The sequence below is a fragment of the Porites lutea genome, chromosome 8, assembly GCF_958299795.1.
Source record: "Porites lutea chromosome 8, jaPorLute2.1, whole genome shotgun sequence".
NCBI lineage: Eukaryota > Metazoa > Cnidaria > Anthozoa > Scleractinia > Poritidae > Porites > Porites lutea.
Window position 1 is genome coordinate 33,153,640 of NC_133208.1, and position 16,991 is coordinate 33,170,630.

At 39.1% G+C, this 16,991-nt stretch overlaps 2 protein-coding genes across 2 annotated transcripts in view; one reads left to right on the top strand and one right to left on the bottom strand.

The window, feature by feature from the left end:
- Positions 1-8,062, top strand: part of LOC140946193 (uncharacterized) — a 9,806-nt gene extending 1,744 nt beyond the window's left edge. The window contains exons 3-10 of the mRNA XM_073395276.1: positions 933-1,103; positions 1,607-1,873; positions 2,521-2,793; positions 3,258-3,533; positions 4,754-4,924; positions 5,081-5,257; positions 6,212-6,448; positions 7,210-8,062. Coding sequence (XP_073251377.1) covers positions 933-1,103; positions 1,607-1,873; positions 2,521-2,793; positions 3,258-3,533; positions 4,754-4,924; positions 5,081-5,257; positions 6,212-6,448; positions 7,210-7,541 — 1,904 coding nt within the window. The 3' untranslated portion in view covers positions 7,542-8,062. The remainder of the gene's footprint in view (positions 1-932; positions 1,104-1,606; positions 1,874-2,520; positions 2,794-3,257; positions 3,534-4,753; positions 4,925-5,080; positions 5,258-6,211; positions 6,449-7,209) is intronic.
- A 73-nt stretch (positions 8,063-8,135) lies between these two features.
- LOC140945597 (uncharacterized) lies at positions 8,136-15,751 on the bottom strand. The gene is made up of 6 exons (XM_073394610.1): positions 15,480-15,751; positions 14,346-15,083; positions 11,499-11,876; positions 10,796-10,868; positions 9,819-9,915; positions 8,136-9,241 (listed from the first exon to the last, which is right to left on the bottom strand). The coding sequence occupies exons 1-6, from the start codon at positions 15,745-15,747 to the stop codon at positions 8,597-8,599; spliced, it is 2,199 nt and encodes a 732-aa protein (XP_073250711.1). The 5' UTR covers positions 15,748-15,751; the 3' UTR covers positions 8,136-8,596.
- Between the last annotated feature and the right edge of the window lie 1,240 nt (positions 15,752-16,991).

A 16,991-nucleotide genomic window follows, 5' to 3' on the forward strand; every position in this document is an offset into this window, starting at 1 on the left:
TATCATTTTAGGGATAATTTGGGTACAAAAAGACTGATAACATGCATTAAACTAGTTACACCTGTGTGAATACAGTAACAGACACCCTGCTGTCAGCTGTTCTTTGACTAATTCACTACGAAGCGAACAACCCGCCGGGGGGGGAGACTCGGCATATGAAAGGGGTGGGGATGCTCGTCGTCTCGCTTAGGGGTGTAAATTTCGAATTTTGGTCTCACCTAGGGTGTTCTGGGAAAAACACCATCATATTTAGCCGTGACGGGTCTCGTTTAGGGTTGCACGCGAAAAAATATAACAATATATATTTGATTTGTATATTTTTTTGGTCTCTTTTAGGGGTCAAAAAAAGCTTCGGTCACGCCCAAGTCGGTCTCCTTTAGGGGTTTAATTCAAAATTTCCGTCGAGCATCCCCACTCCTTTAATGTGGGGAGTCCCCCCCGGGCGAACAACTTTCATGCATTCGTGTCATTGCGTTTTCACCGGCATTTTTTCTAGAACAATTTTTTTTTATTATCAATTATTATTTTCTTTTCTTTTTTTTTCTTTTTTTTTTTCACATTTTAACGACGTTAAGGTTTATTTTTGTTTTGTTTTATTTTTTTTATGGATATAATGATATCGTTTTTTTTTTTCACATCTTATACTTCCAATGTGCACATACACAAAGCGGAGCTTCCGTTTAAGAATAAACCGGTCTGTGATAAAGCCGTGACAGACGCCAAGTATAGGAGTGGTCCGCACTCTCGCACTGGGCTAGCGGCTCCTGTATATAGCCAGTGACTAAACGCCAAAAAAATACTCACAAACTGCTCATCATATCATTGGTTTTGAGTCGGCTAATGAGATTTCAACTAGACTACTTAGGAAAAAAGCAACCACTAATTACCTTCAGATACTGATTGAGAAACTGCTTTAATTAAATTTACCTTAGGTGAACGAGGGCCTCAAGGAAAACAAGGTCGAAGAGGACAACGCGGCCGACCGGGTTACGTAGGTAAAACCGGAAAAAGAGGACCCCCTGGTGAGCGAGGTCTCCGTGGTCCCAGAGGAAGGCCTGGGAAGGCGTTTAACGAAAATACCTCCAAACTGATTGAAGACATAGGTAAGTTAGGAATAGTGAAGCCATCATACCACTACCTCTTTTACGAGAATGACATCTTATTATGTTTCTAGTGAACAAGAGTTACAAAGTAGCTTAAAAGCAATAAAGGGAAAGAGGGTATTGTACTCCCGCCCTACTGCCCCCAGTAATGTTCCGTCCCTGCTATAGTTTGGCTTTATAGTGATGGCTGATTTCTTGATTTTAAAGGTCGAGTCTAACGTAGTTTTTCAAGCATCAACACCATTTTTCCTTTCTTACCACTTTGTACTGGAAGCATTGATAGGCCGCACTTGTTAGTTATGGCTAAGTGAAACTTGGTACTACCGAGAACAAAACAAGCGAGCGGTTAACGTTAAGGAGGGGCTTGTTTAGCCCTCTAACCCAGCCAGCTTTCAGCTTGGCCAAGCTGTTCCCTGGAAAATGTAAGCCAATCTAAGTCGTTCAAACGTATAATCAATGATTTCGTTTTTGACTTACAAAAAAGGATGCTATTTTATTTACAGATTTGCCCAAAATCAAGAAACCGCCTCCCTCCAACTTCACAACAGAAGAACGGAACAATGTCTCTCTACCCTGCTACCCCACCGGCTTCCCCACACCAGTGGTCACGTGGTATAAAAATGGCGAAGCCCTCGATGGTGATCAATATAATGCTGCCACGGGATTACTAACATTTTCTAGCATCTTGTTCGCTGATCGAGGCTTGTACAAATGTGAGGCAAGGAATTTCTTAGGGTTTGATTATGCAACTGTCGAAATCACAGTCGAAGGTAAGTGGAAGATCAGAGGACATTAGAGAATAGTTTTCAGAATCTCAATCTTGGAATTATTGCTTGCATTTGTTGCCTTTTTTGTGCTCCTGATTGTTGGCTAGTCTTTGATCGAGCGCTGTTTTTATTTATTTGTTTATTTATCTATTTATTTGGCGATTGTTTTTTCTTTTTTTTCCGTTTCTTTTTTTTTTTCTGGTGCCATGGTGTCCAGGTTTAATTTTTTGTTACTTTTTTTGAATATAGAAAATGTTTTGATTCTGGCTATTTACCATCCAATATCCAAGGCGCACTCGTAGAACAAATTGTTAAAGAGACTCCGCCCTAAAACGGACACCGCTGTTTCGTTATTGTATTTGATTCTCTATAGGACGGTCCCAGCAATGTTCGTTCTTAACCCTTTAAGCCCCAATATCCACATACAAATTCTCCAAACTGATACATTTCCTTCAAGAATAAGTTGAGGCATTTTTCCCTTAGGTGATCATTTTGTTAATTATCATAACCTAATCTCTTAACATTGTATGGATATCGTTAGGAGAAAATTGACGTTAGACACTACTGGGACTTAATAGGTTAAGAGAGTTGAATGTATGCTCATTAATCCGTTTTGTTTGTTTTTTTGTTTATTCGAAAATTCGTTGCAGTTCCACCGCGATTTGTAGACAAACCTGAGGTCTATCATATGGGATACGAGACTTGGGATACCACTTTATCGTGCAATATCTTTGGATATCCACCCCCAGTTATAAGATGGACCCGGTCCTTCAGATCATTACCCACTGGCCGCTACGAGACGACAGGAAAAGACCTTATCATCAAGGAAACTCAGCGAGTAGACAAAGGACCAATCATGTGCCGAGGAGATAACCACCTGGGTCACGTGTACGGGCTGATAGTGTTGGTGGTGAACCCTGTTTGTGAGTATTTATAGTAATTTAACAAATTTCAACAAGGTAGGTATTGGTCAAAACGAAACTCATGGAAATCTTCTTCACCCAGGAAAGAAAAAAAAACATAGAAAAAGCAGTTGACAGAACATTTTTATATTGGCTAACTAGCATAGAAAGCTGGCCTGAAATGTTATAGAGTACTCAAAGAAATTAAACCAAATATTTCGTGTGGGTTTATTCAAACTGATAAATACACTGAAAATTCAAGATCGCATGGTAAACGCATGCGCACAACCATTACAACAAATGCAACATTATAGCCACGCACTTGTTTCTTGTGTCCAAGGGGCGGATATATATCGACTTCCGTTATAGGGATCACTTTTTTCAAGGCCCATTAGTGTATATATTTGAGAGTAACTATTTTATTTACAAGATCCTAAAATCGTACCTTAACAAATACTTCCTCTATTGTACGCCTTAATCTTCAGTGCCTCCGGTTATCACCGCCGCTCCACCCCCCTTAGTCACAGTAACAAAGGTACATGATACAGTGATACTTCAATGCGCTGCTCAGGGATCCCCCGTCCCCACCCTGGAGTGGCGCAAGGATGGTGTTGTCATTTCTACTAACATAATGTTGGAGACCGCTGATGAAGCAAGAGGAAAACTTATTATTCCAAAATTTGGCCCGTCTGATCAAGGTGTCTACACGTGTTTCTTTAAAAACTACGACAACGGAACTGCCGAGACTTCAACCACCGCAGGTGAAAATGACTTATGAATAGGCCACTTCCGAGTTACAAAAAGCCTCACTTTCAAAATGAGGCCAAGGCACAACCTTTCTTGTGAAAATGAGTTTTAACCTCGTTTTGATAAAAAGGCCTGGGAGAACTCTGAAATGGCCTATTGATTTAGTTGTTTTAGAAATTCTCCTACGCACCCTTTTTATAGTATGGTATCACGTGATACATGGTCTAGAACGAACCTATAAGTACGTGTTTATCAAGCTTAAACAAGAAAAATGGCAGCTTGAAATCTCGTAGGAAATCGGTGTCTCCTATATTCCTCCCCTGTCGTCTTGTTCCCTTTTGACTTTTCAATGATACTTATTTAAAAATCTGAAAAGAAGAAAGAGCCCAAATCAAATTGTCCAGTTTTCTTCCCATGGAAGGTTAGCAATCTTAATAGTAAGTTAATAGACTGTCCTTGCTATTTAGCTACGGCAAATAAAACATTAGTTTTTCACTGCTGACGTTAACATCAAAAGAAGGTTTCAATTCTTTTGATGGTCAAAACCACCTGGCGGAGAAAAGTGATGAAAGAGCTGAAGTAGTAGGGCCTAAGATGAGGCGAAGTGCAGGCAAACGCTCAGGACAAGGTTGAGTGGCCACGTTTGATTGCGACCTTATGTCGGTTCCGAAACGAGCAGGCGGTCCACACCATTAAAGTTGGTTCCCGAGGGCCATATTTTGACAAGATACAAACAGTTTTCAAACCACATGACGGACTTTTTTTAGAAGGGGAAAGAGTGTTTTTAAGTTCAATACGATCTACTAGTTTAATGAACGCTATCAAAAACCCTGTTTATTCTTGCCAGGCTTGGAGGTCTGAAGAGGAATTGTAAAGGCCAGCGAATAAGAGTAACAAAACTTTCAGTTGTCATTGGAACAATGGAATGATGCCCTATAAAGAAGAATTTTAGAATAAAGATTTCAGTTTTCTTTTAACACCCCATTAACCATTATTCCTTTTCACCATTCCACAGGCTTACCATACACATTCACCATATTTTCCTGTTCCTCGAGGAATAATCCATATATTAACGCCGTTTGAAATATATAAGGATTTTTTAAACATTTCCTATCTGGGTCGAAAGAAATTTGGTAATTCTATTTCCCCTTGTCTGTCAACGTATAATTTATGAACAGATCAATAAATGTACCTTTTGATGAATTGCGTTTTCCATCTTCTGTTTTGATACAAGAGCTTGTTGGTTGCGGAGACCCTGGTATGCCTGTGCATGGTTATAAGACTGGAGAAAATTACTGGGCAGGACAGATGGTTACATTCACCTGTGACACAGGATACCACTTAGAAGGACCTACAAACAGGTTGTGCCTGGAAGGTGGAAATTGGAGTGATGTAACGCCAAAGTGTGAGTGCTTTTACAGTAATAGTTTCACGCCTATGGGTATGGTGATGATGATGATATTAATGGTAATGATTGTTAACATCATAGTGCTGATGATGGTAGTGATAATGATGATGATGATGATGATGGGGATGATGTACTTCGATTTTCTTTCCTCAGGCCACCGTTATTGTGATAAGCCCAACCCTCTGGAAAACGGTTACATTGTAGGAACTGAATTCTGGGAGGGGAAAAATGTGACGTACAAATGCAACAAGGGATATCGAGCTCGTGGGCAGATGGTCAGATTTTGCAATAAAACTGGAAATTGGACCGAGGAAGAACCTAAATGTGAAGGTCAGCATATATTTATTTCTCCTCACAAGTTGCCTTCTTTTCTAATAAGGGAGAGGCTAAATATCTTATATCTTATATCCTCATATCCTCTCTTCTTAAGGTAAATTAAAGATAAAGGTTCTTTATGTTAGACGGTACTATTACCATTCTGAGGCCGATGTGCGGCGCTTATGTCATCTTGCTCTTTCCATTAGAGCTCCATTTTACGGGTATTTAAAGCTACCCAAAGCTACATGGAAAAGAGAGAAAAATCGATAAATAGTTTTTAAATCGCACATGAAAATCGAACTCGGGAATTCTCCCACAGAGGGCACCAAACAATTAAACTGAGCTAACCCTAAAATATACTGTAGAAATAAGCTCAAGTGTTTGATAAAACCGTGATAAACAAGTGGCCGTCGTCAGTCTACTCTTATCGTTTTTTTGATCCTAGCGCAAGGAAGAAAAAGGGTCATCCAAGCGCTTGCCATCTGTTTTCTGTATTCTGCTCCAGCAGTAGCGACAAACCGGACAAAGCCAGGTCGTTCAGTGAGTAATCACGACAATAAAGGCCGAGCATTTCGTCTGGCGTTACCATCGGCTGATATATTGTGATAATTCTGCTGAAACGCTCGTAAAGAAAGTAGAAGGGCACAAATTGCATTTTTGTTATTGTCACCCGCCTTGTTCTATTCCTTCTCAATTTAGTAACTACAAGGACCGTGATTTCTGCTTGTAATCCTAACCTCGCAAAAAATTGTTCCGCCCTTTTTAATCTTCCTGGTACTAGGATCTTCCTTCCTTCATGGAAACAGCCCCTTAAATAGGAAAAGATAGTAGTAGACTGAGCATGGCAACGTTAAGACGAATATCAGCCAATATTTGCAAAGTTATGTTACCGTTAGCCAATTGGCACTCTTGTGGATTAAAGGGTTAAATATCATCCTTTGATTTAATTGTTATAAATTCATACAGGGCCTGAGTTTGAACCATCAGTAGTCCTTCTTAACAACACAGAGTATTGGGAACTACTTAAAGGTTGGTTGGAACCGGTATCTATGGAGCCGTCTAAGTGGAAGCTGTGCTATCGAGCTACAGACCATGGATGGAGTTCCAGTACATTCCATTCTAAATGCAATAGCCGGGGTCCCTCATTGACGTTTGTAAAAGTACGAGAGTATATCTTTGGAGGATATACTGACCGAAACTGGCGTAAGTATAAATATAATGCGTTGGTCAATGTAGGTGACTAGAGGTATGAAGATTCTTATGCTAGGGAATATTAACACCAACAATACACGATTCTTTATTTGTTAACTTTTGTACTTTCAAAAACTTCATGTTGTTATTTATACACAATATAAATCAATAAGTAAAAAATAATTAATCATAACAGTAGTTAAAATAGAAACTTGAGCAGAGCTAAAGGGACTTGTCCGAATTATTGACGCAGCTGCATTTTGGAGATGAGACTCAATAATCCTTCCTCATGTCGGTAAGGACAGTGACTCGAAAGCCCTTAGGGCGTGTTCGGTTAACCGTATTTTGGAGTAAATACAAAGGGAAAAAGCTCTAAAAATCTCTCATTTTGGAGTTCATTGCTTTGCTGAATAGCCAGAAATCCGCTTAAAATGGTGATTATGTAGCTTTTGACGCTCAGAAACCTCAGACTGGACGAAGCACTCTTCACTTTCCACATTCTAGCCACAGTAGCCGAGTTTTTTTTCTTTTCCCGACTAGGGATCGACTGACTAACCCTAGAATTAGAGCGCCGAATACTAAAATTTAATGCTCATCTAATGAGCTGTGCATTATCGAAAATTGCATGTTGTAATGTTCTTAAACTCAATTCATTTGGTCATTTTCATGATTACTTGAACTCCAAACTTCAACCTTCTTGGCCGCTCTTAATAAAAAAAAAAAAACCTGTTACTGTGGTGTAAGACTAATCGTAATTTGTTCTTGTTCATTAGATTCTGGTGGCTCATACACAGATTCAGCTCACAGCTTCATTTTTTCCTTCAAAAATAAAGATGGCCTGGAACCGTTTATGCTTCACCCCAAGAGAACTGAAAACGCCATATATGGAAACAGCAACTATGGTCCAACATTTGGTGGAGGCCATGACTTTTATATCGCTAATGGTGCCGGCTCCAACACTAACTCGTACTCTAACCTGGGTCACAGTTATGTCCAAATAACGGGATACACGTACGGATCAAGCAAAGTTCAGAACCTGCTTGCAGGATCCTACAAATTTACGCCGCACGAAGTGGAAGTGTTTTATCAGACTTACAAAGACTAAGAGAAATTGATTATTTAGCTTTTCTTAACTTCTAATCGTAAATCCTCTAACCAGTAAGCCTTCTTATCTAATATGACTGAACCCTGCTCCGTCTCTGGCTTTGGGAGAGAAGAGGGCTTGAAAGCCCCTTTATAGCTACTTAGCCTAGTAACGCGTTTTGGTCAAGACATTAGTCTGCATGTACAAAGATTACAAAGTATGAGCTGAAACAGTTTACAGATAAGTTGACACGTGCACTATCCAATAATGAATGACACGGACTAAGGAAGCTTTTACGCTTTTTGCTTCGGGTTATAATTCCCTGAACCACATCCATTTGATTGTTAAGTTGTGGAAAAAGTCCTAATGATAGCTTAAGTCAAACAACAACAACAACAAACTTTATTAATAAACATTTAATATTATAGAAGTATTGCCCGCAGCTAGCAAGGCTATTCGAGGCGGGACAACGCGTACAAAATATGAAATTAAGACTAAGGCTAACTAAGGAAAGTTTAATAAAATAATAGGTTAAATCGTAATATGGATGAGGACTAGATAACATAATAAAGAAAAAAAAAACAAAACAAATAAATTGTAAAAGTAGAAACTATTAAACAAGCCTAGAATACGTTTTTGAACATTTTTGGCTAATTTTACCTTTAAATTAAGTTGGGCATTTCAATATAGTCGTATAGCGCACAAAACTCTCCTGTTTACACCATGATACAACTGTAGTAGACAAAGCACATCTAGGCATAGTCGGGTATTAATTTTTTTGATAGTTTTAACAATTAATTTAAAATGAGATTTTCGCTTTTTATTACATGACTTCTCCATGTGCATGTTCAGGATCACCGGTCTAGACCTCACTTTTCAGCGCGGTCAAGGGTTTCAAAATTGACCTTGTCAAAAATAAACATGCTGACTTGGCACAATCAAAAGTGAATAATAGTTGTAATTTATTTTGCAGGGTGATAAGGTGTGTTGTTATAAGATACCCTCTTGCATTTTGTCGTATTTCGTATCTACATAGATGTGCTTTTTATGAACAAGTAAGTCAAGATCACTGTCAATTAGCGGATCCACAAGTTCAGTGAGTAGGACTGGGTTGGAGCATTCCCCGTATTAGCGTCATATCCAAAGTCATATTCAGTTTCAGTGCTATCGGGAACAACAAAAGAAGCATCACCCACTTCTGTTATTCCAATCCCGTGATCAGCACGGTTACAGTACCTTCCTCCTCCACCAATCATCATCACCGATCCATCACCACCTTCCCAGTCACACCAGAAGCCGATCTTGTTGCTGCATTGGATGTTGCCACTACACTCAGCCTGTTGAAACCCGTCTGATGTCTTGTACTGTCCGCCATATTGAACCGTGCAGCTTCCCAGGCACCTGTTGCTGGACCAAACTTTGCCATTTCTAAAATCGCCATAACTTGTTATTTTCGAACTGAAGGATTTTCCATTCAAGCAGTTGCCTGTTGTCTGCAACAGTGGCGTGTGACCGGGATCATCACTGCGTTTGATCTTAAACTCTTTGCCTTTGACCTTCCAAAATGCTTGTGAGAACATGTCAGCGTTAGCTGACGGATCAGTTGTTGCTCCAGCAGCATTTCGTCGGTCATACCACCAGTCACCACTGTCTTTCATCCAATTTTTGCCATCATTATTTGAGAACCGAGCAATCAACAACCAGCCCGAGTGACAGTAGGTCTGAAATGGTAAGGAAAGTGAGGCAGTAATTCTAATCATGTGAATTTCTTTTTCATATAAATCAAAGCCTTCGTAAGACCAAAAAAACTTAAAACTCCAATTTGGTGGTTACAATTAATTTGCAAAAAATACTGAACAGTAAACCCCTTTCAGGTTCAGCATAGGACCGAGGATCCCAGTAGGGAACAAACGTTTTCAACCAAGCAGTATACGGGAAAAAAAACAATAGTGGCTTGGTGTTTGATAACCTGAGAAAACAGACGACATTTGGCGACGCCACTAACGGTTTCCCCGCGAAATGACATCTGAGAAACGAGCGCAGAAATACCATACTGATGGCGCGTCAATACGGCGTCATCAGTATGGTATTTCTGCGTTCGTTTCTCAAACGTCCTCTCGAGGGGAAACCGTTAGTGGCGTCGCGAAATTTCGGCTGTTTTCTCAGGCTAGGTGTTTGAAATATTACTACAAACTATTAAAATCCCGCGGCCCGTTCCTCCCCTTCCCTTCACCAAGAGCCTCTGTGTAACACTTCTAAACAGCACTGACATGTTAGTATAAACAAAGAAGTATGTACCTCAAAGGATTGACTTTGAACTTCACATGGCCCTGAAAGTTCGTCATAGAGCGTTAGTTTGATTATTAACACAGACAAAACGTACAAATTAAAAATTCTTCATTATGCTGTCTTTTGGCTGGAAATGTTTATTTGGAAAAAAAGGTCAACATATGTTAAAAGGATCTTGTGAAATTGAAATAGGCACTCCGAAAAATTGATTATGTCACATTTCAACGGTAAAAACTGTTTCTCTCTCCTTCACGGTGGGGCCAAACCACCCCTCAAAATTATCAATTAGGCTACATTTACGTATCTATTGCATTTCCTCTTATCTCTTGACCAAGCTTGCCAGATAGACTTTGAATGTTGACCAGGTAATTAAAAGTTTCTGTTTAACACAAAATGTCAAATTATAACGTCACAACGGCTGACTTCACCACAATGGGTGAAATACTCTAACTGAGAAGTTCCTTATCAGCAAGTACAGAACCTTGTGGTGGTATTAAAGTCTACGTGTTAAAATCAACAAATGAATTGGAAAAACGATATATGCAAAGTGATTATAAGCAAAACTGGACCAACAGACAAAATAAAATAGCCACTGGGGAGGGTCAGGGAGGGGTTTTAGTTTTGCATTAAATGATTTCTGCTGTGCTAAGCATGAAATCATGCGAGTCTACTGGTGTTTGAGAGCTTGCCTCTAATTGGCTGTCAGTCATTTGACACGATAGGATCACAAGCAGGAAGTCACTGTGACGGGAAGTGAACTGGTTTATTCTCTCTATAAGGATTCTAAGCGGGTATATTTATCACATTAACTTTAATTCACATTGATGTATAACTTAGCTTCTAGTTAGTTTCTGTAGTATTCTTTAATGTGCCCAAAAATTTCTCTTTCATGCACAAATAGTGGGTAAGGATCAAGACAATATCCCGGGTTCTCACTCACTACCCTTAACTTGGGGGGATTATCACCCCCTAAAGACGGTTATAACCTCATGGGTTGGCAGCATAAAAACACATTAATATCTAATGTGGCTTGGCAAGGCAATGATAAAGGAATCTTGACTAAAGAGTATGATAAAATCACTCTGACTTATAGTCAGCTAGCAATCTCTCCATTTGGAAGATATGGTAGGAAGTTACGCGCCAGCGGTTGAGAGTTTGCCCGCAGGCTAACACCCTTAAGTGGCTCGACTTGGTTTCTCAGTGACAATTATATTACTCTAAAGTTATAATTAATTCAATATGTTGCACATCTGATTATCATTCAATCCCACGAAATTTTAATTTCAAGCAAAATACAACATAACTGAAAATGAAGGCAAACGGTGTTTAAATTCGTTGAATACCTTTACTATGCCAACTTTGAATTGTGCATGCAGCAATCTGTGCCACAAAATGTACAATAATTTTTTATTAGTTTACACTATTGGTAATAGGGTGAAGCTTTTTCTTATATTTTCATACGCAAGATGGCTGAAAACTAAGTTTACTTCCGATGCAGTCAGTGTAAATGTCAGCCCTTGAAGAAAAGAGAAAAGCTTTGTTTATGAAACGTTTCGTTGTTGCGGCAATAACATTCAACCAGAGATTTATTATCTTTGAGGCACCTTTGCATTTCGTGTTCAAAGAGAGTAGCTGTTGTACTAAAAAACTGGGTCGAGCCACCTTAAAACAACACTCTCTTAACCATACATTGTGTTTTGTCATATGCAGAAATATTTGCCACCGTTATATGATACTTACAGACACCAGACAGTGTGTAAACGAAACAAAAAATAACGTTTAACGAGAATAACACTGAATAGAGATGATCACTTGTCAAAATTACTTCAGAAGTTGCCTCCGATATTCCAAACTGATTGGTTGCACGGCAAATGTATTTTCCGGCGTTTTCTCTGTTCAGGTTGATTATGGTGATACATCCACCTTGCTGAAAAAAAGGAGGCGAGGCAAGAGCTGTTCCTAATCGTGACCACACCAAATGACCGTCTGCCTCACAACAGAGCTTCACGGTGGATCCTCCATCCACATATACGTAAGGCGGAGGCTGTCTTGTTATTATCGGAGATGCTGTAGGTAGATTTAAGCCTTCAATTAGATCAATCGTTGACGCGATTAGCAGCCCACTCCTAGCTCTCTATTTTCAAAAAGTCAAAACTGGATTTCAAGCAGGTTTTAGTTTATTAATAAGATCGATATATCTTAGCATTGGTAATCGAGTGGCGAAGAGAGCTTCTTCAAAAACAAAAAAGCGAAAAGACAAGTCTGTATGTGCATTACACCTTTAACACATTTCTTTACCATCAATAAAACACAACGACGTCAGCTACAAATTTTTCTTTCCCTTTCTAACAATGGATATAAGAGGTCCGTAAACCCCAGTTCCCAAATAATACCAGATTTTCTCTCGACCGTGCAAGTGGCGTTAAAATTTATTCATGTGATCGAAGGAGATGTACTTACGTTCCTAAAAATAGTAGCAAAATGGCGAGAAATTAAAAATCGAAGCTGAATAACTTCATAAACAATCGACTTTTTCAATTTTTTTCTTCTCATTTTAGTTTCTCGCGTCGTGGTCTTAACAAATTTATTTTTTAGTTGAAATTTGAAGTTTGCTGTCAATCTTTTCACGTAATTTTCCCGCCATAAGCCAAAAAAACAATAATAATAACTAATCATTTTAGTGTCAATGTATTTAGCTTAACAGTTAGCTAATTGGGGACACTTTCCTACTTTACTCTCACTAATCTATTACATGATTTTTTAAATTAATCATCTTCTCTAAAACTTAAAAATATATACAAAACAACAAAGTTCTACTATTCTGCAAACTTTGAGCTCAAACGGGTGAAAACTTTAAAACTGGTTCCTGGAGTGCAGTTTCAGGCGTTCTATTGCGGAGGCGCAGCCAGGATTTTTTCAGAGATACGCACAATTCTCCAAATCACTTTACAACGTCTGTGTACAGGCCAATGCAGCGCTTGAATCCGACTTGAAAAGGTGTTGATTTGGTCTCTATAGATTTTGAATCCGAAATCTAAAGTGAATCCGATCTTGTAAATTCGCAATGTTTTGTAGTAACAATTTGTCCAGCTTATCCGGACTCTTTTCTACGGTGGCCCAGAAGGGTCACACATGCAAATTAAAAATGTTGCTGCAAATTAAAAATAGTACATGCAAATTAAAAATTGTACATGCAAACTAAAAATATTACCTGCAAATCAAATATAGTACATGCAAACTAAAAATTGTGCTGCAAATTGAAAATAGAAAACATATCGATGCAAATTAAAAATGAAAAGTCCTGCGCGCGCAGCATGAGTGATGAGGACCTGGTCCGAGCCGTGCGACCTGGCCTTACAGCCGTCGGCCCATTCATGTTTCATGTTTGTAATATTTTTAGTTTGCCCGTACAATTTTTAATTTGCAAGTCCTATTTTGAATTTGCAGCAACATTTTTAATTTGCAGGTAAAAATTTTTAGTTTGCAGCAACATTTAATTTTAATTTGCATGTGTGACCCTTCTGGGCCACCGTACTTTTCCGCATTTGATCATACGAGTTTGCAGTTATTGTAAAACCAAAATGGGACTGTCACTTTCATGAATATAGTTTGCCTTAGCAACTACGATGGCGAGGGCCAGGTTGTAAAGAAAAGCGCGCTAGAAGTGCAAAATTTGTTGTTTTTTCATTTACTTGATATTGGGCTCATTGACGTTGCCTTCACCGTCGCCTTCGTCGTTGCTCCCAGGATTTATCGATGTGTGTAAACGGTTAGGAAACGGTTTCGTAAAAATGCGTGCCATCTGTTCACTAGATATATACATGTATGTTATCCAAGATTCGGTCCATTACTGAATGATTTACTTCGTTTCTCGGGAAACCGACGTTTAGGTCCGTTGTTATAGAAAAAATATTATTATGCGGAAACAACCTGAGTTGAATGAATTAAGGCAAACTGTGCTCTTAAAATAATTATCTTTGGATATTTTACTTTCTTTTTAGAATTAACTTTTGATCATTTTATTATTTAATCATTATATATCTTTTTAGTTCACGACGTTTTCAGATGCGCACGTGCGTACCGTGCGTACAGGTAGCTACGCCTCCCGCTACTGACCCGGCATGAAATAAAGAAACGACTATGGGAAAACAGCTAGGTAAGACTATTGTTTAATTATGCAAAGAATGATAACTTGCAAGCCGCTGAATATTATGACATATGTTAACGATATATATAAGCTTGGAGATACTGAAATAATTAAAAAATTATAAAAATGAGTATCACAAACGTCGGCTGAAATAGTTTATAGCTGGTGGAAGCCCATTGGCCTTAAATAGGAAGTCACTTTTGCTTGGAATTGTATATTATACTGAAAATTGAATTACGCGTTCATGTGAAAAAAGCAACGCAAAACTTTGTCTCTATTTACAACAACAGGTTACCAAAACGCAATAACGAAACTGCAATAGAGCCATGCGAACAGAAAAAGAAACAGAACAAAAAAAGAATAAAAATAACTATTATGACGTGCCATACCTTTTATTCTTAAAATGGCCACTGCTCGGAATACTCCATAGTTAGTGAAGACTGTACATAAGTATGATCCATTGTGTGACCTTTGGACATTATTGATATGAAGAATACCATTTGATGTACTTACTTCGCGGAGCACGTTACCCTCCAGCTTACGCCAAGTTATTTTCTTAAACGATTCACCTTGAACCCAACAATAAAAAGTTGCCGACTTGTTTAGAAACACATACTGAGATTCCGGAGAAACAAATATTTTGGGAGGAACAACACATTCGCCTTTTGGTCCTTGAATACCAGTAAAGCCCTTGTTTCCTTTGTTCCCTTTCAGTCCAATAGATCCTTTTTCTCCTGGTGGGCCCATACGTCCAGTGTCTCCTTTTGCTCCACGAGAACCAACAGCTCCTTCTTCACCTTTCTCTCCCTTTGATCCCTGCGACCCTGTAGGCCCTTGTTTTCCCCTGATTCCTTGAGTTCCCGTGAGGCCTTTAGGACCACGAGGGCCGCTATTCCCAGGAGCTCCTTTCTCTCCCTTGTATCCAGGGTATCCAAGGGCACCTTTTTCTCCTTTAGGTCCCTGTTGACCTGTTTGACAGAGCTTATCAGCTGTGCTACACACTTGTGTGAATTTCTTGTCGATTTCCTGGCGAATTCGCCGCAAAGATAATGCACCAGCTGTCGGGGCTATATTTCGTGTTTCTCGTGGATGCTGACCTGGAAAACTTTCTACGGTTTCTTGAAAATCTGTTTGAAGAAAAAAAAACAGGAATTCATCTTCTGAGCGTCAGATTTCACGCGACCTCTAATGACCATTGCGGTAAAAAAAACTTCTATTTAAAATTCATACTAACCCAGCTGAAGCTGGTACATTGGACAAACCACTGCACTTAAACCTCATGCATGAAACGCTACCGTTGACAATATTTTAAAGGATGGGTGATTTTTCTCCTCGTCAACAAGAACCAATTCTCCATGATAATTAGTAGATGGTATAAAGTGATCTTTTGCACGAATGAGTATATTTGCAGACATAATAGAGATCATAACAACGGAAGTGCCAGGCGGTCAATCCTGATCGTAAGTGCTGATGAGTGCTTGTGCTACGTCCTGTGTATTCAAAAACAGTGGTTCTGAACTTACCAATCCTTGCATTAACTCTTGAATGTCTTGTCATAGGTTTTCCCTCTGTCAGTAACATCTCCTTCACAATAGTCTGCACTTTCATTTGCATTTCGTCTTCGATTCGCTGAATTCGCTTTACAAGTTTTGCTTCCATCATCTCTGCCTTCCTATGTACAACCTCAATCCTCACAAACATCAACCCAAAGAGGAACAACGACATAGCAAAGATCACCAATGATTCTCTTTTGGAGAACTTGGTAAAACGTGATTTGGACCCCTCTTCCATTGTTCTTGGTGTTTAGTGATTATTGCGCTGTGTTCAGTTTGCAGCGCGAACGGAAATCAAGGTCTGGCAAGAGTATCATTTGTGCTAGCTCTTATAAACACGAATATCGATTACAAAAGCTGTAAACAATTCATTAGTAGCTATAATAAGGACAAGGTTAGGGCATAACGCCCAGGGGCCCCACTCACATATTTTAATGACGGGGGGGTCCGAAGGATTTTTTTGGGTCTGACATTTTGGCCAAAAGGGATTTTTTTGGGTCTACGAAAGACGCCGGGATTTTTTTGGGTCGCGAAAACAACAGAGGAATTTTTTTGGGTATTGTATTTTTCTTCAGCTCAAATCAAAAATAACATAAGCGCAATTTATAGTTTTGTTTTTGACCAAAACCAAAGTTGAAGTTGGCATGTTTTAGCTTTGCAGAAGTTAAATAATAAAATTTGCTGATGCAAAAACACTGAGGGATTTTTTTGGGTATGCTAAAAAAAGTAGGGATTTTGGGGGTAGACAAATTCTGAAGTTGGGATTTTTTTGGGTATAAAATATGAACCTCTGTCGGACCCCCCCGTCATTAAAATATGTGAGTGGGGCCCCTGGGGCATAACGAGTGTCAGTTTACTGCTAGAAGGTATCTAAGGGGGTAATTACGTGAGACCGGGACGAATTAGGACCGGTATGAGTTCGTATCGCTGTCCATACTTTTTTTTCATGGGTTTACATAGGACCGGCCTAAAAACGAACTTAGAATGGTCTGACTTCGTGTCGGTCGCTGACAAGACAAGAGGAATTTTCGTACCAGTCAGAGACGGTACCGTTCTCATGTAAAACGGAAAGGAATCTCAGACCGGGTCCATAAATAGCATGTTTCTTCGTATGGCTCCATCATTTTAAATTGCTTTTTTAAGCAAAATAAGAACACTGCTATGAATAACTGTAAACAAGACTTGGAAGTAGCGTCAATTGAATATATGCTTCGGTTAATGTGAGGGATTGCACCATTTTGAGATGCTGTGCATTTAACATTCCACCAGATGAGCGTTATATAAAGTTTGCAATTTTCTGGGAGCAGTAAAATCTACGGTTTGGCGTACATTGTGTACCAGTTAGGACAGTTAGAGGATAATATGTTAAATAATCGGCTTAAGAAAGTTATATAGCTACAAGAATATCCTGTTTTTGAATTTGTAAATATAACCTGTCTCATGTAATCAACGAAGCGTTTCTTCCCGGTCTCATGTAAACGA

Coding starts and splice junctions, on each gene's coding strand:
- LOC140945597 (XM_073394610.1), bottom strand. CDS start 15,747: ATGGAAGAGGGGTCCAAATCACGTTTTACCAAGTTCTCCAAAAGAGAA. Junction 15,084..15,479: donor AAGAGTTAATGCAAGGATTG/GTAAGTTCAGAA, acceptor TTCTTCAAACAG/ATTTTCAAGAAACCGTAGAA. Junction 10,869..11,498: donor TGCATATGACAAAACACAAT/GTATGGTTAAGA, acceptor CATACTCTTTAG/TCAAGATTCCTTTATCATTG.